General features: G+C 41.9%; 1 protein-coding gene across 4 annotated transcripts in view; it reads left to right on the top strand.

Moving 5' to 3' along the window:
• Positions 1 to 8133: 8133 nt before the first annotated feature.
• PLPP4 (phospholipid phosphatase 4) overlaps positions 8134 to 26470 on the top strand; it is a 46178-nt gene continuing 27841 nt past the window's right edge. For 2 of the 4 annotated variants that reach the window (XM_027890873.1, XM_027890877.1), the window contains exons 1-2: positions 8134 to 8328; positions 24312 to 24420. In XM_027890873.1, the coding sequence (XP_027746674.1) occupies positions 8273 to 8328; positions 24312 to 24420 (165 nt within the window). In that variant the 5' untranslated portion in view covers positions 8134 to 8272. Of the gene's footprint in view, positions 8329 to 9089; positions 9137 to 22954; positions 22974 to 24311; positions 24421 to 26470 lie in introns of those variants that run through there. The other 2 variants (XM_027890875.1, XM_027890876.1) reach the window with 2 other exon arrangements.

Below are 26470 nucleotides of genomic sequence, written 5' to 3'. Positions count from 1 at the left end.
TGGTATATACAAATAATGAATATTTCATGTCCACTATTTAGAAAATACTCAGTGTTTTCTACTGGTAGAAAACAAGACAATATGAGTTCTAGGAATTAAAAATCACGAGACTGGAAGATGAAATGAGAAGTGTGAGGATCAGGAGCAGAGGAAAGTCTTTTAATACTTAGAAAATAGTCAGTTGTGCTCATGTATTCTTTTTTTTTTGGTCATATTCAACACAAATCCTGCATAGCTGATTACTCACCACATTCAAACTATCATTAACAACACTGGGGACCAAAGAGGGATGAATTATTCAGGAAAAAGATGTATAAATAGACACTTGGAAGACACTGGTTTTTTCATATCTTTCTCTAAAAGCAGCAATTCTCTTTTATTTGTACTACTCTTTTAAATAAAAAATTCTTTAGGAAAGGGAAAAGAATACATACCAGAAAAATCAGTGAAGTCAAGAGCTTTGTTCCTCACACAGAAATTGTTCAGTGTGTGTAATTAAACGCTTTCCTTAAGATTTTTAAGCATTTTACCTAACGTGTATTTTCTCAATTTCGCAGTGTCCAACCCAGTGAAAGAACTTTTAACTTGACTCTGGTGAGTACCTGCTGCTTTCTTGTACCCCACTCCCACTGGAGTTGAGTTAAATATTCCCTTTAGAGCAAATCAGAGCCCAGAACACACAGAATCCACCACAGGATCCTTTAGCCCAAAGTGCTTCTGCAGGTCAGTATTTACACACAGCAGTGCTGGTGTGGCATAACCTTAAACAGCTTTTTTTTTTTTTTTTCTGCCCTCAGGCAATATAAAAGCTTATTGTTTAAAACTGGTTGATTAAAATCTGTCTGCAGTCACAGAAAGTAAAACATGTGGGAACCCATCTTGCTCTGGTTCAATTATCTATATTTACTGATCAATGCATAAAATTTCATAAAATCCTAAAAAAAAAAAAAAAAAATTTAGTCAATATTTAATACTTGCCTTTGGCTTTCCCAGGGAAAGTTGCCCAGTAACAGAATTCCCTATTTCTACTTCTAAGAGACAGAGTTGCCTGATAAAGTGAAACCTAAATGTTGGATACATAGCTAGTGGCCAGCATCCTTGGGGATGGCACCGAGCTCAGAGGAGCTAATCTAAGTCAGTCCCCTGCCATTTTATTTCATCCTATTATCAAAAAAATGCCATAATTTTCCACTTAAACGTGGTAGGCAATCTCTGGCTTACCTAGAGAAAGTGCCTTTAGATTTGCCAGCTCGTGGAGCTGCTGCTGTCCAGAACTCCAGGACTGTCACAGTACATGGGGTGTATTTTCCCTGCTGGGCAGCTGATCAAACCAGCCTGGAACTCTGACTGCTTGTTGTTGTAAGCTGGGATTCAATCACTCTTTAATTAATTAGTAGTCTTTACTCTGAGGAGCTGCAGGAAAGATGTGAAAAATTAGCAGTAACACAGGCATGCAGACCCAGTCAGCTCCTCAGCCTACTCAAGTTAGAGCTGCTGATTTCTTAAATACAGATCATATGGAAGGCAAAGAAAAGGACAGAAAGTACAGAGGCTGTCACAGTGCAGCTCAGGCAGAAATAAGCACCAAGACTACCTTTCCCAGCCCACCTTGCAGCAAATAATGGAATTATGAATTCACTGTCTAGGCCTCTAAAAGATAATGCTTTCTCTGTTCTTCCTTTTTTTTCTGAGCACAGATGATTTACTATATATTGAAAATTATGCAAATTAAACCTAGTAACTTCGTTTGACAGTAGTCTACATCATGCTAGATGGGCTAGACAGAAGTGAGTTTGGTATTTAAATAAGCACATAAATTATGACTAATTAAGAGCTACAAAGAATGAATTTCAGGGTTCAAGCAGGGAAAAAAAAAATGTTGCCACTTCAGTTTCAAATAGTATAACGTTAAATTCAGTTATCCTTCAGTGGCACTCATGGGAACTGGGACTGAACCAGGATGTTTCTGACCTGTGCTATGTGTCTGACAAAACATCATGGATTATCCTGATTAGCCATGGAACTAAGAGTGCTTCTGCAGTTATTGATCAGGCACTTCAGCTTGCAGTGAGGTAAGACACTGATGTGAGGATAAAGGAAAATTGCTCCTTTTGCCACAGAGCGGCTGAATGCACCCAATCTCACAGCATTGCAGAATCTAAAGATTAATGAAGTCCCTGGTGTTGTTTCCTTGTCCTTGGCTTAGAAATCACTTTTGCAGTTGCTCACAGCTACAACTCAGAGCCTGGTTTCATTCTGATCCAGCAGAAAATCCTGCTTCTCCTCCTACAGGTCACTGACGTGCTCAGCGGCTGAGGGAGCCACAGGAGAGCAGTGAAACACGATTCCAGCTGGGAAACCCCCGGCTCATCGCTCTCCAGGCTCTCAGACAGCTCTGCAGTGAGCACAGTCACCAGCACACAGTGTTCTCCCAGGGCTGGGAATGCAGATAGATCCCTGTGCCCAGGTGTGCTGTCACTGAGGGGGATCCTAAGGCAGTGCAACAAATGGCAGGCTCGAAGGGGAATACAATCAGAAACTTTATTAATACGCTGGCTCAGCCCATTTTGAACAAACTTTATTGTTACTGAGTACTAAACCATCAGGCAGCGTTCAGACTCTGGAGTGTTTGTTTTGCAACTCCTGCCCGAGACAATTGGCCATTTTATTTTGTTTTGCACTACTCATGTGCTTGCTCTTCCATTTACCTCTTGTATTTAATGATCCTGTTTTGTTATGCTCCCTTTCAGGTCAAAAGTTATTTGAAATGACTGCAGCAACTGTTGGTGAGTTTCTACTGCATTTAGAAGAAAAAAAAAATAAAAGAAAAAGACAAAAAAGTAATTATACAACCATTTCATTGAAGTCAATAAGGCCATTCTTGGCATGAAGTGTTGCTTGGGATTAAAGATAGCAGATGTCTGCCTTAAGTCACAGTCCCCTATTAAATACTTCACATGAGTACTAATTATTGTAAAGGTTAAAGACCTGAATTTATCACGAGTTTATTGTGGGACCATGAAGACTTTTACAACTGTAACCCCACAACATTATGCACAGGATATTGGGTACTAAAGCCACAAATGTCGATTGGCTCGTAAATAACGCAAAACGATTTCATATCTACAGGAATTCAATCATTTAGGCTCATTAAATTTCACCAACATGCTGATTCATACGGCATCATTCATACAGCAGCAGATAAAGGGGCTGCTGCAGGGATCCTGGTAGATGGGATGCCCGGGATGCAGGGGCCATGGCCAGCTGTGCCCGTGCCCCGGGATTGTTCAGTGCATTGTAGTTCTGTTCCACCAGATGGCTCCAAGCACATACATTCACCCCCTCCCCAAAAAACTTCCCAGCCGAAATATCTGACACGATTTCACTAAATGGCAACCGCTGAGGTCTCTCTGATACATTAATGTTTAGAAGAACCGTTGAATTAGGCACAATCAGGAGCCAGTTGTGGGCACTTGCATGGTAACTAAACAGAACTGTTTACCAATTTGCTTTCATAAATGTTTTAAATATGATATCCAGGGCAATTAAGATGTGCAATATGGGTGCATCATACTGACCGAGGTTTAGTCACTCCTTTGGAATTTTGTTCCCTGAGGTTTCTTTGATCCATCAGGAAAGAGGTAATCAGCAGTACATGAGGAATAACAGACAAATCACACGATGATGGGAACTTCCCAGCTGCCATATCCTTATGTGTGGACAGGTACAGAGTAAGTAAAATGTTCTCAGTTTCAACTCTGTTTTTTTTTTTTTTTTTCTTTTTAACAAAACCCTCCATGAATTTGGATTTACTCCAGTGCTAAATCTACAGCCAAGGGCTGTGCACTGCCCCTGGGTGTGCAGCACAGATCCAAAAATGCCTAGGGAATATAGATGCAGAAAAGGAAGGGAAAAGGAGGAGTTTTCCCCCACTGTGCTCCAGATTTAATTAGTCAAGCAGACAGGAAGAGAAGCAGTTAAAGGTAAGAGAAAAAAAAAATACTGACAGAAATAAAGACAGGATAAGAGAAGTGCTAAAATAGACCTTCATTTATGCATTTGAAAGAGTAAGTAGGTGTTTAGTGGACTGTAATTGCTGAAGAATAAAAAGCTGGCCAAATGTTGTGCCAGGTTTGACTTTAGTGATTGTTTGGCCAGCTGTTCTTGCTTAATCATCTGCAGGCTTTGGCAATGTGAAACTGGAAATTTTGTTCATCCAGACATGTCTTAATGGTTGATCTCAACGGATCTGAACCCACAGAAGTTTTATGTCCTGTGACAAATCTGAGTTTAAATAACTCCAAAATGAAAGTTGGCTGCCAAGTTGTACCTGATTGTGCATCAGAACTATGAAAGTTAAGAAAATTGTCAAGCCTTTAGTCAACATCACTTGAGTCCTTCTTAAAACTTACCCAATTATTTCCCATATATGTGTTGGATAAAGACACTTCCCTGGTTGCAGGGCTCATTTCAAATTCCCCACACGGATTTACAAGGAATCTGCCTCCTTTGTCCTACAAAATCCTGTATCATTTGGGCTATACAGTACATCCTATGTAACATTTACAGCAGTTATTATATGCTGAAGGCATAATTCTTGCTTTCTGAAAGGCTCCTTCTGCAAGTCCAATCCCTGCTGACTTCAACAGTAGTGGAGTCATCATGAAGAAATTTTCTACTCTCAGATACACCCCTTTATATACAAGGTAATAATAAGAATCAGTGGTTTTGTGGCTTCAACGGTGGGGCATTTAATCAGCAAAATCCTCAGTAAAGTTATAAAGGGTAAGAGAAGTTTGGTCCACAGACAGCACGCTCGTTTTCAGGCATTTTAGACAAATTTCTCCACAGTGTTTAAAAATTCTAGGTTTGCCTTTCTTTTCTGGGGAATCTCTCAGATCCCAAGGAGTCCTAATTTCATTAGTAATAACAGTAATTACTGGTAATAACTGTAATTTGGTAATGGAACAAAATAATGGCCATTTTTCACCGTTAAGTAACACGGGTCCGAAGTGTTTGTGTGCATCTGACCCGCCCAGTGCACTGCAAACCTGCCCCATAATCTTTCTAAAGATAAAGCATTCTGTAGATTTGCCTTTTACCACAGAAATTACAAAAAAAAAAACTTTTGGGATCTAAAGATTTTTTTCCATTCGAAATTTATTTTAATTTCTGACATTATATTGTAATGTCTGTGATTTTGTAAAAAATACACCAAAGTATTTATATTTATATTCATGGATTTGATACTAATGCCAAGCATTGAAAGAACAACAACAAAGAAGTGGTTTACCCCCAAAAGTTTAGAAACAGAGTGAACATAATAACTAATTTAATAGATTCAAGAATGAACAAATGTAACATGCTCATAGTAAACATCCTTTGTTTTCTATCAGTCATAATAATTATTTTGTGAATTTTAGTTTTAAGTGGAATTTCTTGAGCAAACACAGTGACAGGAATTTTTCAGGATACTTGTCCCATGTTTCATTTTAGGAGAAATATGACACATTTTAACATCCCGAATCACTACAAAGGTTCCTATCAGCTTCAGTGGGGCTTAAGGATGACTTTCAATCTTCTACGTTTCTGCAGTGATATGAAAACCAGAGACTGTTTAAAAGTATTAATCTGAAGTCTGAAACCACTGAATTATACTCTTTTTCTTTTTAATTAATTCGGCTACCACTTCCCTTCCTAAATCTTATGAATTCTCCAGGTGATGATGAATCCCTTAGGACTGAAATGTTTGTCTTGAACTTCTGAGAGACTACCAGTGTTTCTTCATAGATTATTTTTTTCTCCAACAGTGCAGCCTGGGAATGCCTCAGTTTTTATAAGTAATTCTTTTCTCTGATGCAAACCTGTAAAAAATGCATAGGTAGAGATGGTGGATTTGTCTAATGAACATTTTGGGCTGGATCTGTGGTTTTTCATTGACTAACCATTGCATGCAGTGATGTAACACTAAAATATTACATTAAATCTTTTTAAGAACCCTTTCTATGGAACAAAAGCCATCAGCAGCCCACGAAACTCCATGGCCCTGAGTGCTGCCACAATTACAAGACCTAAGAATTGGACAGATGACATTATTTCAGAGTGGCCTAAAATCTGTTCCTTGCTAATTATCCCTGTAACTCGGATCTGGTTTAAAAGTCAAAGCAAGTTTTGCACAGCAGACAGCTGCAAGTTGGGTCCAGTTAAAAAAAAAAAAAAAAAAAAAATCAATCTGATGTGTTTTTTGCTTCATAAATCCCCATCAGCTGATACGTATTGGAAAATTAGAACACTGCAAGCAGGTAGCTGCAGCGAGACAAATTGTGCTTTATTTCTGACCAGCATTGTTTATTAGCTCTGCTGGTAACACTTGAGTGATTCCAAACACTCATAGAAACCTGTGAGAAAATTCCCTTTTGCACAAATATTTGACAATAGAAGACAAACCAGCTGAGTGTCCTCAAAGGAAGGTGACTTGTCCTTTATTACCACCTCCAGTTTAGGATGGCGATTTCACCGTTAAGCTTTGTTTCCTGAAAGAGAGTCACCTTTTTTAAAACCCAGAATATAAGTAGTTGACCGAGCTTTGTCCTGAATATTAGTGCAATCAGGTGTACAAGGGAGATAGATCTCATTTAAGGAACATTAACACTTTAACAGCTCTCTCCAACGCCAGTCACACATCTGTGTTTCCTGGGCTTCAGTCATATTCCTTGCAACAAATCTAGCACTGGTGTATTTATCTGTAGATGAGGTTAAGATGGAAGCTTATGCCTCTGTTCTTCCACAAACATGGACAATAAAAGTTTTACTACGTGGTAGTTTAATTCAGAGTTCAGAGCTTCCATTTTATACAGAGTGCATATATTAAGGAGATAGGTTTAATAAAGCCTCTCTGGCATTAATTCTCTAGCAATAATCATGTAGTAAAGTGAATTGGATCCCCATTGCAATCCTGATGGTTGTTTTGTAACTATGTGCTGTATTAATAGCTATGAACACTTTCCTGAAGGACATGCCTTCAAAGGCCCCAAGGAAGCAGATAATTAAATACATTTAAATGTGAATTAGTTTGCTGCATTTCATGACCTAAGGCTGAAACTCTCTTACACTGAAGATGTTCAGGATCCAGTCTCTCCATGCAGAGGAGGTTAAACGAACCTCTGGGAATGGACAGTGAACTATTGACACAGTTAGGCTATAATATCACATACTGGGAGGAATCTGACCAAGTGACACAGGAGTGACATGCTGGGTTATCTGCATTAACGATGAGGAGTAAGGGTTAAAAAGGCACGGCTGTCTGAATGGGCGGACATCCTATTATAGAAATACATCATGTAGGATGTGTTCAAACCTTGTTAATCCTTTGTGCAAAGATAAAGTAAATGGGCCGAGCTCAGTGCCCGCACGTGTGCTCTGCTGTGTAATCGCCCATTGCAGGGCAGTGTAAGTCTTTATGAACACCTGATACCACCTGTGCGCGGGGGTGCTCCCTCCCCCCCCGCCACGACCCGTTTAATTTTTATTTCTCCGTCTTTTCGGAGCGCAGGGCTTCACTAGGAGTCCGTGATGACCAGCGGAACGCCCGCCCAGCCCGCGATCGGAGCTGTGCCATCCCCAGGAGGGCTGAAGCCCACCCCGGCTGTGCCATCCCCGGGAGGGCTGAAGCCCACCCCGGCTGTGCCATCCCCGGGAGGGCTGAAGCCCGGCTGTGCCGTGGCAGGCGATGGGGACGGATGGGCGATGGGTTAATGGTTCTCCAGCCAAGGACGGGGGAGCGCTGCGCTAAACGGGGCAGGGAAGAGCGCTCTGTACGCCCCACAGAGCTGCTTCCCAGCGTTAGGCGGGGACGGAGCCCGCAGCGCCCCCGCTGAGGGGACCGCGGAGCCGCCCCGAGGGGCGGGCGGGACGGCGCGGCTGCAGCTCCAGCTCCGGTTCTAGCCGCGGGGGCGGGGAAGGGGAGGAGGGGAGGGGAAATCCCCAGGATCCCCGGCCCCCGCCAGGGGGGACCCCGCGTTAGTCGGCGGGACCCTCCCCCGGCGCTCGGCAGCGCCGCGCCCCGCAGCCCGCCCCGCACAGCGCGGCAGCCGAGCCATGGCGGGGCCGGGGCTGCGCCCGGCGGGGCTCGGGCTGTGCCGCCGGCTCTGCGCGGCCCCGCGGGGCCCCGGGCGGGCGGCGTGAGGCGGCACAGCTGCCCCGGTGCCCCCATCGCCGAGCGGGGGATGAGAGGCGGCGCTGCGGGGGCTGCGGGAGCGCGCCGGGACCCACCATGCGGGAGCTGGCGATCGAGATCGGCATACGGGTGCTGCTCTTCGGGGTCTTCGTGTGAGTACCCGCGGGAATGTCGCTCCGGTGCCGCGCCGTGCCTCCGGGTCCCTCCTCGCAGCGGGTCGGGGCGGTGAGGGGCGGGATGTGGGGCTCGCCGTCCCGCATCCCTCGCATCCCTTGCACCTTGCATCTCGCATCCCTTGCATCCCTTGCACCCCGCATCCCCTGCATCCCGCCCCGGGGGGCTCTGATGCCGCCGTTCCCTTCCCCGCGGAGGTGCGGGGGGTTTTGGGATCTCGCAGCCGCGAGCCCTCTCCGCCCCTCGGGGTTTTACCGAAGACCTGCGGGAAATTTCTTCTCGGATGAATTACTGTTTGTGAGAGAAGCGTGCAAAAAGCTACCAACCGAAAAAAAAAAAAACCAAAACACCGCGACCCCCAGACGTGTGCTCCTGGTTTGGTTCGGGCGGTTCGGGTTAGTGCTGCGAGGTCTCAGCTGGCTCGGCGGTCAGTGCGCCCCAGCAGCGGGCTGGGAACCCTGTGCCGGGGAGCTGCAGCCCCGGTGCCGGAGCTGAGCAAGGAGCTGGGGCTGAGCGGGAGATGGAACGTGGCTGAGTGGGTCTGGGAAGCTCATCCGCTCGCCGGTGTGTGTGGGGAGGAGAGTCAGGGAAATGTGGTTGCTGAAGGATGTGCAGCTATCGCTGCAGGAGCGCTCTTCGCGTTTTTTAGGAGAAAGCAGTTAGGTGTTATTTTGCTCGGTGTACTTCAGGCAGGCTTCCTCCTTTATTTTCAGAGCGGTGCCCGTTTCTTTCTATCAGCCAGTTTGTGTTCTGCATGCATTTGAACAAAGAAAAGTTCCACTCTGTGTAAGTTTGCGTGTCCATTGCTTAATGTTTAAAGACGAGTGTTCTCAGTCTTCGTGGTCTCTCGGAAGTATCGCGGAAATCAGATTTTTTGTTTGTTTGTTTACTTGTTTGTTCTCTTAACGCTGGGGGCTGTTGGTCACAGCTGCAGGCGGTATATCTGTTATGCTGTGCTACTGACTTACAGCTGGTGAATCTGAACGCTTTGATGCGAGTCCTTTCTGAACATCTCATGGTTAATTAAGAACTTGCCCAATTTACTGGTGCTTGATTTTTTTTTTTTTTCCTCAGTGCTCATTTCTCTGGACTATTGATGCTGGTATTTTGATTTGCAACTTGTTAAGTGTAATCATCTCCGTTTTAGGGAAAACTTTGATACCTTCAAAAACCTATAAGGTACCTTTGATATCTGTCAGTTCAGTTGCATCTTTGAGAGTAGACCTGTTCCTCTCAACAGAACTCCTTTCTGGAATACTTGGACTTACAGGGTGAGCCAAGACCTCAGAATCTGATGCTACATCAGAACCCTTCTCTTCGTTATGATTGTGTGTGTAATTAATCACCTGCACCATCACAGTAATGCTTATTACTCTGATAAGTAAATCATGCCCCATTATAAGTAGTCATTTCTTGGTTATACTTGTCTTCTGTCTTTATTTCCTCTCTAAGAGGTTCTTTACTTTTCACTACCCTTGATGCTGTGGTTCTGAAATCCACTGAGGGGTAGCTCATGGAAAAGCTTTTGGTAGAGTCACCAATAATGGCAAATGCCTATGGAAGAACCTCCAACATTTTCATGTAGCTCTGCTCCTGCCTCCTTGGAATTCTGGGGAATAATTTTGACATTTCCCTAGGTCGCTCAGAGCATTCATTGAAACTACTGAGCACTGTAGTATTCTAAATTCAGGCTGGTGTTTAGTTTCATGAAGAACTGCACTTTATTTGCTTGTAAGGGTTCCAAGAATATAATCTCTACTAGACCAAAAGAACAGCTTTTTGATTCAGATAATCTTAACACCCAAGTAATCTTTTGCCATTGAAATAGTATTCAATAGTTCTCTCAGTTTTCTTAAGTGCCATTTACTCATGTTTTGAAGCTGTTATGTTACAGAGGTTTAAAAACTGTGTTTCCTGTAGTTTTATACACACCAATGCAAGGATTTTTATGGAGCATTGAGTTCAGTGAAATATCTTCTCGAGAATGAACTTCTACTGGTGAATTTGGACACGCTGGGACTGGAATCCAGGCAGCAGCAATCTGAGCTCTACTGCAGAAGAGATTTCTAGGAATGAAAAGTCTGCACACTTTCCCCCTCCTTTGGAAAGGAATGCCATTAACAGAGATGAGTCGAGGCTGGGTCTGAGCTCATCCCTGTCGTGAGTGCCAGCTGGGACACAGATATTTGTCCAGAAGAGAATTAGCTTGTTCTGATAAGGTGTTGATGACTTTGGGTCATTACCAACCTTCGTGGTGTTAGAAGGCTGACCTTGAAGGTAATGGTTCCACATCTAATCGACAGTCGTGAACCATCTGTGCCTCCCAGATGTCTTATAGCTTCAGCATAACAGTCCATGTAACTCATGAGTTATGGCAGATTTTGTTCCATAGAATGCAAAAGAAAAAGGTGCATATTCTGTGCTGTAGCCTTGCTGGGTAATAAATGTCATTTCATAAAAATGGAGGTGTGGAAGCTTCTGTCGATGATTGCTGACACTGAATGTGTTGCCAGTTGGGGTATGCTTTACAGCAACAACAACCATGTTTCCTGTACTCAAGACTGGCATTTTTTTTTCCCTCCAGTTGCTGTAATTACCAACTTCAGTCATTCCCCCAAAGGCAGAAACCTGTGCTTATCGTTTAAGGTATCTTCCATCGTGCAAATGGACGGCCTTAGTATTGATTTGGTTGAATTCCACAGACGTTTAGGGAGGATAATGATAACAGCTGACTGGGTTCTAGACGTTGTGTTCCTGGCACTTGCTAAGTGTTCACTTAGCTGTTAAAGACAGGATTAGGTATTGAAATTTAGCAACTCAAGCTTCTGTGCATTTAGAGAGATCTGTGCTGAAGGGCATTTTAGCCCTGAGGATTTACTGGTGTTGAAGGAGGGATTAGTTAGGAGAGATTTATTAGAAGAACTACAGCTGCCTAAAAAATGAGAAGCAGGAGTTAAACCAACTCCAAACCCCAAACAGCAAACACCCCAAACCCAAACACAAGTGGTTGCAGTCAAAAATATGCTTAAGGCACACTCGACTGGGAAGGTGAAGAGGTATTTGTTGAGTACCTTCAGCAAAATAGCTCTAAAGCTACACTTTACGAACTGCAAGGAGGACAGTGGGATTTCTCTTCTGCCCCACAGTTTTCCCCAGTTCCTTAACATTAAAAAAAATATTTTTAAGTTTTCAAAATATGTAGCCTTGCGCCTTTTGACTGGGCTGAAGTGATTTGGTGGAAGGGAGATGGTGTGCTATTTCCTAGGTGAAGAAAATTCTCGTCCTATAATTTGGCCATTACATTGTTATTCTGTTATGCAGTTTGAAATATTTTTCAATTAAACCTTGACTTCAACCAATTCTCACTTCATATTTTTTAGATTTTTGTTTGTTAAGAAATGTATGTTAGTGCAGAACTGATTTTTTTTTTAAGTGAAATGTTTCTTGTAAAGCTTCAGAAGTAGAAATGGTCTATTGTTTAATATAACAACGATGAGGATGTACTCTGTTTACAGAAAATATCCAATGCTAATTTGAAGACAGATTGAATTAGAGTCTTGAATCTCTGTTTTCATAATTTTTGTACTTTTTCCTATGACCTGAAGCCTCTTAAGATGCCTGATTTATGCTAAAACATGTTAAATGAGGCCAGTCTTTCATCTGATCCACATGCACAGTGTCATTTGTCACTTAGAGAATGACTGAGGAAAGCAAATTGTTTTGACTGACTTGGGTTGTTGTTGTTTTTTTGTTTTTTTTTTTTAAGATAAGCCAGTTGTAAAAGGATTTGTGAGCAAGTCTGATATTTTTACACAGGAGTGATGCCCTTAAAACAATGTTTTTCATCTGTCCTGAAAAGAATTCAATGAGTGGTGGCTCAGAGTGAGCCTGAGGGGTGTCTTTGTTCCTTAGCAAAGTACCTAAAAGAGAACATCGTGTATCTCTGACAAGGAAAACTTTGTGCATCTGTTTCAGAAGTTTTAGAAGGCCCCACCATCGTCTCTTGGTAGGAAGGTGGAATTTGGGTGTGCTGTAGTGTATTTAACCCAGCGACTCGTCAACAGCACGTTGCTGATGTTTTGAGAGCTAATTGATTAAAAAGAGAGTGTTTCAGGGATTGCTTCACCAAACCTCGAGCTCTTCAGTGCGTGTGATGTGATTAAAATATGAATGTCACTTGGAGTAATTGGATACCTTCCCTACAGCACAGTCTCATTAGCAGCCCCCCTTGGGAGTAAATGTTTATCTGCAGGCAAACACATCTATAGGTTGCACACGTGTGAGTTTGCAGCATTGACCAATGCTGACATCTTTTCTGCGTGTGCCATTTTTGGATTCTGGTGTAAGTAAACAAAAGCTGTTTCTCTGCGTGTTGTGTTTCTCACGAGTTTACAACATTAAGATATTAATCAGGTCATGAATATGCATGAGGTAGTTTAGCAGGGAAGGTTATTTCAGGTAGCTCTCTTTGTCGTGGGGTGGTGATCTGGATATTGTGCATATGTTGCCTTCATAAATGACACCGAGTATTGGCTGGTTAATGAAGAAAGAGAATCAATTACCTGAGGAAATTCTACAGTGCTGCAGTCCTGCTTAGCTCTTCTCACAGATTGTGCTTGCCTTTTCTCTCTCATATTGACTGGATTTTTGGAGGATAGACTGAGCTGAGAATCATGGGGAGCTGGAGACCTGTAGGGAACACACACAAAATAGTTCGGGAAGAAGTCACCAGTTTGAGACATTAAGATTTATTTCTTCACTCTGACTCAAACACAAATCAGTTGGACCAAGAATTGAAAGCCCCTTTTAAGCCTGGGCTCTGTACCTGAAGGTTTCAAAGTGAAGCAGGTGTTTTGCCACCTGAGCTTCTTGGTATTTTTGGGTCCTACCTTCTCAATTTGAATTTCTGATAATTCTGACTTTGTTTGGAACCTGAGTTTTGACTTCTGATCCAAACAGTTTTGGACTTCATTTCTGTGTACCCTAATTTCTCACCAAGAAAGAGAGAGCAATACTTCTTTTACTCACCCTTCCTTTACTTAGTTGATAAATTCTGTGTTGTGAGGTAGCTAACACCCTCGAACAACTCAGGAGCCCCTTCAGTGTTAGCTTCACAACTAGTAATGATAATAGGAAATGAGAATGTTAGGATGTTTGCTAACCTGTTGAAAAATAGGTGCATTGTTGTAAACCGTAATTTACATGTTAAAATGAGGGCAGGATTCACTTTTGTGGCACAGATTGAAGTCTAGTTCATGGACTAGGGCTAACAAAGAGTTAAGGGAAAGATCTACTATAAAAAAAGACAGCCTGTTTGGTGCTGAGGATCTGAGAACACCTATCAAAGGTTGCATGTCGAGCTCCAGTGGCAAGGAAAAGACTAGTTCCAGTGCTCAGCAGAATCCGTGGCACTTTTGAAGTGATGGGAGAGTCAGAATGACACGGAGCTTCTGTAACTCCCTGAATGCAGCTGATCCATCACAAAGCAACCTGCATTTTAACTTTGCTCAGCGCTGTGTCCTTGACAGGTTACTGTAAAAGCAAGAGGCCCTAAATATTTAGGATACCTGGTGTCATATATGAAGCACAGGACAGAACAACCCCGTGCCTGTCCTAACGTGTGAGGAGGGTTTGCTGGGTTTGGGACCCTCAGCGGAGCAGCTGATGAAGAACTGCAGCCCAGGGGAAGGACTCATGAAGGAGTTCCTGGAGGACTGGGAGAGGGACCCCACGCTGGAGCAGGGGAAGAGTGTGAGGAGTCCTCCCCTGAGGAGGAAGGAACTGCTGAGGCCACGTGTGATGATCAGATCACAGCCCTCATTCCCCACCCGCGGAGAGAAAATCAGAGTGAAGGGGGGGGGGGAAGGTGTTTTGGGATTTAGATTTTGTTTTCTCGTTCTCCTACTGTGGTTAGACTGGTTTCCCCCACTCGAGTCTCTTTGGCCTGTGGTGGTAACTGTGGATCTCCATCTGTTCTTATCTCCACCCAAGAGCCTGTCAATGTATTTTCTCTCCCCCATCCAGCTGAGGAGGGCAGGGATGAAGTGGCTCTGGTGAGTACTTGGCATCCACTCAGGGTTAAGCTGGTGCTCAGCTTCGTTGAAGCTTCTGTTTCCATCATCTTGGTATTGTATTTATCGAAACTAGGGTGGGATTTTACTGACTTTGGTAACAGCTATTCAGATGAAAGTGAGCCTGTCTTTTTGTGCAGACTTTGGTCACTGCAGAAGATAAACTGTTTTTACAGACTATTGTATCAATACTTCTAGATTGTGGAAGAAATTTATTTCATTTGTCTTCCCTGAGTCCCTGGGGAGGGAGGAGAGGGAGGGAAGGGAAGCTGGGAGGGGATTTAATGGCAGGAATTCTAATTGTCCTGCTAATAGGATGGGCTCTCCGGGCCAGTTGATCTCCATGGCTAAACTGACAGCTGAACACGTGCTCAAAAAGGATGTTATTGTAAATGCCAAAGCATCTGCTCCAGATTTTTTGAGGAGTAAATAGTGACTTTGTGTCTCTTCTTGTTGAATCCTATTTACTCACAGACTTTGACATTTGTATTTATTTGCTTCTAGCCTGATTGAGGGTGTTTTATAGTGAGAAGGCTACTGAGACTGATGGGGTTCTCATAGGGGAAATTCCTCATTAATAAATTGATTTTTATACTTTGACCGAAGCACGGTCAAGATATGACACAACTGTGTTTTCTGTTGGGAAAGACTTTTAATAAAAAGTACGATCTTATTGCTGAGAATGCCCTCATCTGGCACAGTAAATCAGGATCTTTGTGGTCTCCCAGTCTGTCACTGACTTTGAAAAGTGACTGCTTGGCAATAGCTGGCAGAATTATTGATGCTAGAAGTGGATTAAGGATTATATTTAGCGTGTCTTGTAACTTTTTTTTTGCGTAGTAAGGACCGTGCTGACACCGAGCGGAGGAGGCTTGAGTGCCACATCCACATGGGCAAGGATTAATGGACAAAAAGTCTGACAGCTAAAGGCAGTGCTGATGTCCCCAGTTCAAGTGTTGCTCGTGACCCACCAACAGACAGCAGAGGCTTATGCTTAAATGGCTGAGGAAAGCTTCCCTGGCTTCTGAATCAGAAGAGCTGCTTTGCACAAGATCCAATTACACTGTCTGCTTAAAAGAGACTTAAGTTGTCATCAGATGTGGCACTTGAACCCAGCTTTTCGTGACTCTGTGGGTTTTAAGGCACTTTGTATCCACGTTTTCCCCTTGCCTTTTAAGTGGTGAATTTGTCATCATTGGACCACAAGAAACTCTGTGACTGATGGAGATGATCCTGTTAAAAAAAAAAAAGTTTAGGACTATTTCTCTGTTGCAAATCAGATTGCCACCATCACTGGGGATTGTATTTGTTTGTTTCTCTGAATTACAAAACAGTTTTACCATCCAAATGGCTAAATATTTTCCTTGCTAAAATACCACTGAATTCTAATTAAAAGTGCATATAGATAAAGTGCATAAGTGGAAATTGTTTTACTGTAGGGTAGAGTAAGAGGGTTGACAACTGGTGTTTTCACAGTAAGTGGATGATTAAGATTAATTATGTAGGTGAATTCCAGAGAACTGGGGAAGAGTGAGGGAGATGGTAAGAGTGGTATAGAAAACATGTTTTTTTGAGTAAATGTAGAAATAATTGAGCTGATTAATCTAGAAATCTGAGGAGAGTAATTTTCACATGTAAGCAGCTCCACGAAGATGTGTGAAGAAGACAAGCTGCTCCTCCTGTCCTTCGGGAATTGCACAGAAAGAAAAGATTCTTAAAATAGTAACAAGGCAAACTTCTGGTTCTGAACGTGGGGAAATACCAACTAATCGTAAGGACTGGAGTGCTGCGATGGATTGCCTGAGGCACAGGTAGAATCCTCCAACAATGGAAATTGGAATCAGCGAGTTTCCACTGTGCAGGGAAGAGTTTAAAGACACTGTAGCAAAACGTCTTGCGAGAGATTTTTTGACTCACCTTGTTGGGCAGCACCAGTAGGAGGTTACTTGGAGAGGACTTTGGCAAACTCTGAGCAGAAGCTGAGTGATGCCTTCTGGAGGGCAGAGCCGTGCCAGAGTCTGTGTGCTAACTGTTCTGCCTTGATGAGCCTGGGGTGGGGAAAATGAGACCCTGGCTTGGGTGAAATGTTCTGCTCTGCAGTCTGGCAGCTCAGCGGTTCACCCTGTTCCGAGTGCAGAGTTTTACTGCTGCTTTAGGTTGTGTAAGGGAGGTGTAGATGAAGGACTCGTGGCCCCCTGCCAGGCGTTGTGAGAGCCTGGCAAATGGCAAACAACAGAGGAGAGCATCATTTGATATAAAGTGTTATATTGTCATTAGCTGCTGATTGTCACTAATGGGAGAACAGAGCTAAGAGCCTGTCTGTGCTCTCACAGCCTGCACAGAGAACATTAACAGTTTCCTTCATCTGCTGTCCAAGGTGCTTTCCAGGAGTGTAACTATTGCTGTTGGACTTCAATGAATGTTACAAAGTGCAAAAAAAGGATGTTCTTATTCCCCATTATTATAACTTACTATTTTTTTTTAATAATTACTAATACTCTGCAACATTCAGTACTCACACAAGTTTTTTTGGGGCTGAGTGATTTTAATATAGTTGGATTTGATTGTGAATAACATTTAGCAGATAGTGGGTTTTTTTCCCCAGGAGAAAAAGGAAGTCATTGCCTACAGCAACTGTGTAGGAAAAACTGGAACAAGCTCGTAAATTTGTATTACATTTACTAAATAACTTGGAAAAAAAAAAAATGTCTCGTAATTAATACCTGAGTGTTTCACTTTAAAATGCATTTTTTATTTAAGCAAGTTGAATGGATGCCCAAACAAAAGATTTCATTTCAGTTTGGGTTAGGATGATATGCTTATGTTTGAACAAAACCAAAGGTTTTAATTTCACGCAGAGAAACTGTTGCTGGAACCTTCCAAACTTGGCCACAATATTTCTCCTCTCTCCTGCTTCCTTCTCAGCTCCTGAGCTTTTTGTAAAAAAAAAAAAATGGTCTGAGAATGTGTTTTAAGATAATGTGCAGCTGCCAGCTTTGACACTTCTGAGAGCTCCATCAGTGTCCATACAGTACAACCAGCCTGGTTTCCTGCTCCTCTGTTCAAAGCTGCAGTGCAGCATGACCAGCTATCCCCTCTTTCTTCCTTTCACCTTGCTCATTTCCAAATATTCCAGTTCTTTCAGGAAGATAAGATGGTGAAAAGGTGTATCTAAACTAGTTCAGTAGATTACTGCCTGGAAAGCCATTTTTATTCCCACTGAATGTGAGTTTTCCAGGGTCAGTCACCTCACAGTGGCAGTAAGGATGCTCAGTGGTATTTAGTGCCCCTTGCTGTCAGAGTGCTCAGCCCTTAAGCAAGGAGAACACATGGATTGGAAGAGCAGGGATTCTTTCAGGTGCACAAACTCCTTGTTCTTGGGCTGTTCATGCACTCTCAGATGGTCCTTTCCCTTTCCTCTTAGCTTTAAATTATATCACAGGAAGGAAATTGTTTACTTAAAGAGGGTTCAAATGCCAGGGATTGAGAAAACAGTAGAAATGCAATTTAAGTACTAAGAAAACCAACATCAGGTTCTAAAACTCCAGGCTGTTCTTTCTTTTTCAGCTTTTCAAAAGATTGTTCGTCCACTATTTCATATCAGGTATTCTGAGGACACATATATCTCATTTATGTGTTATTTCATAAGCTGCAGGACTCCTGGTGTGAATCTATATTGTTTTTAGTTCAAGATCTGAGCTTTTAGCTGAGCCAGGACTCCTCAGCTGTTGCCTCCTTGCTGATTCTTTTAACTCATATCGTTTCTTGAATTCAGAAGGAACAAGAAGGAAGATGAAAATCTGAGCAGAAGTTTTGGGTCAGGTTTTAACCCCTTTCTGTTCGTGCATGGATTCAGTGTGGGTGCCTGTGGCACGAGTCACGTGTGCTGTAGCAAATTTAGGAATAGTAATTCAGAGAGCCTGACTGGCACAGGCTCCATCCTCTTGTCAAACACATCCTGGGTGAAAAACCTGCCTTGCATCATGGTTGGGTTTGTTGGACCAGTAACAGCACAGGTCACCCTGACTGGGGTGAGAGGAAAGAGAGTGGCCATCCATCTTTGGGGGAACTCATGCCCTGATATATATCTGTAAAATCACTGGGGATGGGAGGCAAATCTGGGAAACCTGCTAGTAAAACTGAAGAAAAATACTGGAAACTCCTTTCTCAGCACACCTGGGAAACGTGACTGCTGTGGTAATATCTACATTTATAAAACTGCATCAGAATTTATTTTCAATCCCTTCCTCATCAAAATGATTTCTCATGTATCTGAAGGGCTAACGTGGGCATATGTGCTAATTAAATGTCACACTGCAATTGGCAGCTAATTTAAAATATTCAGATATGTTTTCCATCAAGTCACAGTGACTCATCTGAAGCCAAACCTGCCCTCAAGAACCAGTTATCAACTTACCAGTGACCTTAATTAAAAAAAACAAAACCACTGCTCTTCCCCTTTGTCTTTATCAGCCCCAGGATTTAATTCCATTGACGTTTGGCTCCTCTCTAGATAAAAGTGCACCCACTGAATTAAAAGTGTGGGGAAAGCTGTGTACTTTCAGATCAAATGTTGCTGGGAAGTGGTATAAAGACTTTGTTTCTGGAAATACAGGTATTAAAAAAGATCTATCAGCTCACTCTGTTCCCACAGGTGTATTGGGCACTGAATAGGGACTGAACGAAAAATGCCTCCTGCAGCCCCTTCCTTAGCCCTTACTGTCTGCCAGGACCTCTCTCAGCCTTTGTAAATACTTGTACCTGCAGATAGAAGGTTGCTGCAAATTCTCATCATCAGATCTCATTTCTGTGGCCATGAAAAACGCTCCTGAATTATCTTTGTTGGGTGTTCCTCCTGAATATTAACTGCTCTGTATCCTGCAGGACACTCAAGCCCAATAAAGCTCTATATTTTTTGTACATTGTTAATCAGAAGCAGAAGGTGTATGCACTGCATGGCATTGCACTGGGAAACAAAAGTTTTTAGCTGTGAAGAAGGTAGAGATAATTTATTGATACAGCTGCTTCCGTGTCAGTGTGAGTGTACATTATTTAATTGATTTTACTGCAGCTCAAAATGATGTTTGCAATAACACATTTCCATAAAAACCTGTGAAGAATAAAACTCGTAAAACCTCACTTTCTGTTCTGATGCACGCGCTTCTTTGGCATTCAGTATCTATGGCAGTATAAATTCTAATAGATTTTTAAAATAGCTCTTTTCTTTGATTTCTGTGGAGAAGTCAAAGCTCTTCCTTTCCTACCTGAATGCTTGCTAGCATCTGTAATTACCAGTCCAGTTAATGAGCAAACTGCAGCATTAGGAGTCTTGCTTTGATACTGGTACTCACACTTCTTCCTGGAATATATATATTTATTTTTTTTTTGGTGAAAAAAAAATGTGGCAGAAAACATCAAATCTCTTGATACCCAGTGCTGTGCCTTAACCACGGGGAAAGTTTCTTTTTTCTATCCAACTAAAGTTTATGTTACTGAAGTTATATTTTTAATTCCTATCAGCTTCTTCCTTGATGAAACTGCAGCTCTTCATTAATAATTGGGTCTTGGTGTACTTGTGCACCCCTTCTTCATGGCTGGGGAGCTGTGGATTTCCCAGATTACTTTAAATGTCTCAGATCTCTTTCCTTAAGCTAACCTCTGAGCTGCCACCAAGCTGTCTGATGGTGCTGATGTGCACAGACAGCAGCATTTCAGAATCTGAACTCCTCCAGCTCCGTGGGGAGCAGAGTGATGATGATGATGATGGTGATAAACCACTGGCATTGTTTCTTATCTCACCTCATCACTGTCCTCTGCTTCAGTTCTGTTAGTTCTGCATTCCAGCCACACACCATTTCAGGCTTTTCATATTTTGTCTGTCTTTGCAGGAGTTTGTAAAATAACCACCAAGAAGTTTGTTTTTCTTTTTTTCCCTTTAATGTTACCTATAGGGAATAAACCAGGGTTTCTCATGGCATGGAAATAAGTTATTCTCTCCAGGTATATCAAATAGCACGATATGAAGGCATTTCCCACTATAAGCATGTTTCAGAAAGGATAAGCTGAAGTCTTGGGTTCAAATGTGAGCACAGAGAATGTGGATAAGCAGTGTTCAATGCAGTGTGCTTAGAGAAGAGGAGGGTTGATCACTGGGTATCACAATCACAAGTTCATGTTCCTTCTCTTCTTGTCATCCCTCATGCACTGCTCTGCCCTCTCAGTCACTGTCACTCGTTACTTGGGAAAAGTTTTGTCTGCAAGAGGCAAAACCCCCCAATTCCCACTCTCCCCCTCCAACCATCTGAGGGCCAGGAGCAATGGCATCTGAAACGAAGGGGAGGTGCTAAACAACACCCTAAACATACCCTGCTGCTGCTTCAGAGAGATGAAAACCATCGTTGGAAGCTCAGGGCAAAAACTCTGTCGAGATATTTATGCAATGTTTGATTCATTCACTACCAGGGAATGGTTTCATAAAAAATCCCCCCCCAAAAAACATTATAAGTCTCCATATTATCACAAAACTCCTTTTCCCTTTTACCTGGGCCTGGCTGTGGATGTGGTGCTTGAATGGAATGATCCTGAAGGGCTACATGCTGTTAAATGGAAATGAAGCTAATGAGCCTTGGAAGTGTAAGCAGGAATGTTGGGATGTCCGAAGGATCCACAGGGACTTGGGCTCCTGTTGCTCAGGGGAGTTTTTAATGGAATTAATGCTCCTGTTTCCCTTAGGTTGCTTTGAAAGTCACAGTTAAAGGCTCTTGAAGTGCATGGAAGTCCTTTTATGCAAGAAAAATAATGTCATCAGTGTTCAAAATCTTGCTAGTCAAGCTGTTAGAAATGGTGACAAATAAATATGTGATTCTGAAGAAAATCTCAGGCCCAAACCCCAAGACTAAATGTTTATGTACTAATACAAAGTAAGGGGTTTTTTTTTTTAGGTTATTGCTGGCTTAGGAGCAGTGATAGACTGTACTTTTGGTTGGGATGAAGGGACATAAATCACCAAGTGTCAGGCAGCTTAGAAACCAGTGTGTCCTGATGACTGTTTAACAGAGCACAAAGGGAATTGCCTCCAAGCTACTGAAATCTCATATCCAGTCACCCATTGGTGATGCTTTAAAAAAGAAGAGAATTGTTCTCCTATGAGTAAAAATTTAATTAGCAGTTGAGCTCTTTTGGAAGATTAAAAAAGAAAAAGTGATGTCTTTTTATACAATACTTTCTTTTAACTGTTTACTTTCCCTTTCTGTGTTGTTCACACAGAGATCTGCAGCCTTCTGCATCTTTTTTTTTTTTTTTCTCCTTCAGTAGTGATTTTGAAATTGTTTTATCCAGTTTCAGGAATTTATTCATTTTTCATTTGTTTCAGCCTGTTTGAACACTGTTCTTGGAAGACATTCAGAACAGAAGTCAAAGAAATAAATGAATACATAGTCAGATTTACATATGTAGTGGACACAAAACTGCTGCTGTTACATCAAATAATAATAATGATTACTGTCATTGATAGATTTGTTGAAATTACTCATCCTTTACATGAGTACAGATGAGTATATGTTAATCAGAAAATCAGTCCTCAACTGAAATCAGATATTGTTTATATCATTTATTATAGTTTCATCTCATTAGCACGTCTGTTATTTTGCTCTCAAAGGCATTAAATCTTATGACAGTGCATCATACCCAGGCCTGTGACCCTACTCAGCAAGTGAACCCTTTCAACCAGCAGTTAATTGCTTCTATATATTGCCATCGATATCTTTAAAGACTGAAACCAAAGCTAAGATACTTTAGGACTCAGTTTAAATTTAGAACCAAAGTTGCTTGCGTGGTCTAGGAACTGACCTTTATTTTTCTAGCTGAAGAAAGAAGTGTAAAACGAATTTTTCATACGTGAAGTGGTTTATTTCCTGGAACTGTTCTTTAGAACTGTCTTACACTTTCATGTCTTGCACAAGCCATTGTTTTTTTAAACTTGAAAAAATTCAAGTTTTAAACTTAAAAAATTCAAGTTTTCTTTTTGAAAAACACTGAAACAAAGTGTTTTTGACACTTCTGAAGCTCACCCTGCACCTTCTTTGGAGAGCAGGGTCAGGCTCTGGATTGGAAGAAGCTGAGTATAATAGCAAATATTCTCCTTGCAATACCAGACTCCTTGAGCTTCCAGAATAATCTTGTTGTCCATGTAGGTCACTGAAGGAAAAAAACCTATTGGTACAAGTTGCAAGACTGTGCTTGGCTTGTTTGGATCCTCAGATTTTATTTTCCTTTAGGAAAGGAAAGGAAGAAGGGGCCGGTTGGGGCTCTTTTGTACACTCTGTCTGGTGGGAATCTGACTGTCCTCAGGTAAAAAGGGTCAGAAAATCACAGAAAATGTTGAGTTGGAAGAGACCTCTAAAGATGATGTAGTTCCAGCCCCCATGGGCAGTGGTGTGGCTGGGAGACTGGAGCTGATGCAGAGATCTTAAAAGTACAACAGGAAGAAAAGAGCAGCAGATCAGCCCTCAGAGGGGATGAAAAGAAGGATTTCCCAAGACCCAGAAGAGTGGGTAAGACTTGCTGTTTTTTTAGGAAATAGCTGACCTAGCTGGATTTGAGGACTCGTCTTCACTGGGGAGAGTTGCATATATAAGTATGATTTAATTTTACTCTGCTTTAAAAATTGCTTTGAGCTTTTTTTCTCTTTACAGAGCCAGTTGATGTGCCTGTTACTGGTATAAAACCTGGTAGAGGGGAGGTTTTTAAAGCCCTTGGGCTTCGGAAAATTCACCCTAAGAAAAGCCTTGGGCTGCTGCACTTCTGTGTTCTGGCTGGGCTTATTATCCTGCAGAAAACTGGTCCCTGTGTCTGCTTTCACCAGCCCTTCTCTGAGTGCCAATGAACCAGAAATGACCAATGCAAAGCCAAGGCCAAGCCTCCCAGCAAGTCTCATAAGACTAAAAAACTTAAAGAAAAAACTTACAGAACGGCGAAGGACTCTGTGAAAAAAAGGAGTGTGGTTTAAAAGAAGTGAGGCAAATCATGTAGCCATGAAAGGCTTTTGAGTCTTCCTGGCACAGTCAAAGATCCCAATTCCTGCTTTCCCTTTCAGTGCATGATGAAAGGTGCCCACACAAATAATTTCCTTTCTACAGAGCAGTGGAACCTCAGCGTTTTATTTTGATGCTCTTCGTTCCAAAATAATGTAATTACAAAACCATGGAGATTTGTGGCTTGTTTGGATGGGTTTGGGGTTTTTTTGCCTTGTAAGAGAGCTAAAAGATGTAATAATGAAATCAAAACGAGTCTGTTTTGGTGGAATGAGACTTTTCTGGTATAGCTAGATTCTTCTTGAGCCTGACAGCCCATCCTGTTTTAGGAGTGAGTCTCTTTTGGAGATATTCTTTAAAGTTATCTGTTCTTTCCATCAGCAGAAGGAATTGTCTGGGCTGCTTCTTTCTCCCTGCTTTGTGATCCTGCAAATAAGACAGTCATGCTTCAGAGTCTGAATCTTGGCATTTGAAAGACATTTTGGATTTGATATCTGGTATAAAATTTCTTCAGGGTAAAAGACCTGCTACGTGACTTATCTAATCCCACAATATTATTTGCACACTTTTCCTACCAAAAAAAAAAAAAGAAGGCAATTTATTCTCCACAATAGTGTTTATGGAACTTTTATAAAGGTGTGGAATGTAGACTTTTAAAAACCATTTTCTGAAAGGTATATTTGTAAAGGTTTTATTACTAAAAATCCACGAGGTAGGACAGCAATATATTCATAGGGACAATTCATACCTATTTAACTTTGGGGGAAGTTTTAAATCAGCAGAACTCTTCTGGGGGTGGGGTGTGTGTGTCATAATTTCCAAGTGTGAAAAACTCGTATCTCTCCTTGTTGTTTTCAGTTTTACAGAATTTTTGGATCCGTTCCAGCGGGTGATCCAGCCAGAAGAGATCTGGCTATACAAAAATCCCTTGGTGCAATCAGACAACATCCCTACACGTCTCATGTTCGTAAGTACCGAAGGCTTGTTGGTCATTTGGTGGCTGTAAACTAAGCACACTTTCATTTGTTAAGCGCTAGGAAATCTTTTGGAAGTGGAGGATGTTCCTTTAACTCTAAAGACAACTGTTTTCCCAGCCAGGGATGTCCAAAATGACAAAATGTGGCAAATCAGGGGGAGTTTGTAAAAAGCAGCATTATCAGGTGGCTGAATTTATGATTGTTGATTTTTTTCAGTTTAAGATTTAAGGTAGTTTTAGCTTAGAGGAATGCTAGAGAAATGAGTGGAGAAACTTTTTCAATTACCTGGTTGGGTGACCTGAGAAAACCTCTCCATGCTTCTATTAGGTTAAGTGCTTAAATTCTGCAATCCAGTTTGGTTTAGGCATGTTAGACACTGAGATACTTGACTCCAAAGAGTCCTTTTTTCCCCCTACAAAGACAAAAACTTTGTTTTGGCTTCTGCCAACACATACTCTAAATATATGATATTGCTGCCCTGCTCAGCACACCTTGACATGGGGACTGGTAGGCTGAGCTTTTTTGTTTTTTTGATAACCTTCATTACCAATGATTAACAATCATAATTATATCTACGAGTGCAGGAAGGTAGGACCACTACAGAAATGCCAAGAAATTATGGGTAAAGTTCAGGCTATTAAAAGTCTTTGCAAAAGCTGCATCAAAAGTGGAGATTTTTCAGGAATGGGCATGACAAGTGGCATCAAATCCTGGTTCCCTCACCATTTCCTTGAGTCTTCAGTGAAGCCAGGATTTTACTTTTGAGACTGGAATAAATGCAAATCAGCTATATAATTTCTCTTAATTTTTTTTTTTTTTTTAAAGGCTTAGGCCTTCAGTTATGAAAAAATTTTAATTAAGTAAGGAACAACTTGAAGGTTCTTCCTGTTTATGAGGTGTCCAATATCCCAGCCTTCTAAGGCAGAGAGGCCGAAGGCCTGGTTTTAAATATGCCAACATGTTGTTTATATTGTTTATAATTTATAGCTCTATTATGGACTTTTTCAGCCTGGATGAATGAAAATATATGGTTTTCCTGAAATGGGGGGAAAAAAAAAAAAAGAGAAAAACAAACAAGCAAACCCAACCCCTAAACCAAACAATGAATTGTTGTGCTCGGAAAGGCTGAATTGAATTCTGCTGGTTTTCCTTATGCTGAGCATTACTTTGCTACTTGATTTCTCTGATCCAATAGTGAATCACTGTACAGGGTTTGCTGCAGGTGGTGGAACTGTTTTTCAAAGCAGTTGTGATAATCATTACTCCATCCTCTTGTTCTGCAGGCAGTAGCCACTGGGAAGCACAATTTTGGGATATAACTGTAATACATTTCCCTGTTGAGCACTTCCCATAGCCAGCTTTTATAAACTTCATGGTGGGTGGAACTTCCAGGCAGCTCTGTCAGGAACTTTTGCTTGGTCTGTGTTCTGTTCTCAGGCTTTAAACATGTCATAACTCAGTGAACAGCTTCTGAAATTAAGAAACAGAGACAATTTCTAGATTTATTTTTTTTTTCTAATTTTTGTAATTAAAAAAGAAGAAAAATCCGACTCTGGCATTGATCACAAGCTCTCATTATTTAAAGAATTTCTTGCCACTAGTGGTGTACCCAGCTATTGAAATGTATGGCTGTGGCTCCCCAGAAAGCAATCGCTGTGAACTGCAGGATTAATTTACACGGTGAGAGATTTGAACTGAGGAGAAACGTTGTGAATGCTCCAAACCCAAATCCAGATGAGACAAAGCTGATTTCTGCATGGGGAAGCCAGGGATGGAAAGACCTGAGCCTTGTTCTGTCTAGCAGTGGGTATTCCTTGTCTTGGAAAGTGTAAGGCACTGCCAGCTTCCCTTGAATGCCTGGAAGTGTGTGTGGGAGTCCCTGCAACTCCAGCATATCTCTGACTTGCCAGGATTTATAATGAATGAGAGAGGATTTTTTTGCCCATGTTTCACAAAAGCCAGGCAATGTTGGAATATTTCACTGCTGGAAAAGAACACGTTCCTGAAATGCAGCTGAGGAGAGCGTTGCTCATTAGAATG

This window comes from Empidonax traillii, unplaced genomic scaffold, assembly GCF_003031625.1.
Source record: "Empidonax traillii isolate 1590-97213 ecotype Southwest subspecies unplaced genomic scaffold, ASM303162v1 scaffold301:size691294, whole genome shotgun sequence".
Taxonomy (NCBI): Eukaryota; Metazoa; Chordata; class Aves; order Passeriformes; family Tyrannidae; genus Empidonax; species Empidonax traillii.
This window is presented reverse-complemented; position numbering and strand designations above follow the sequence as displayed.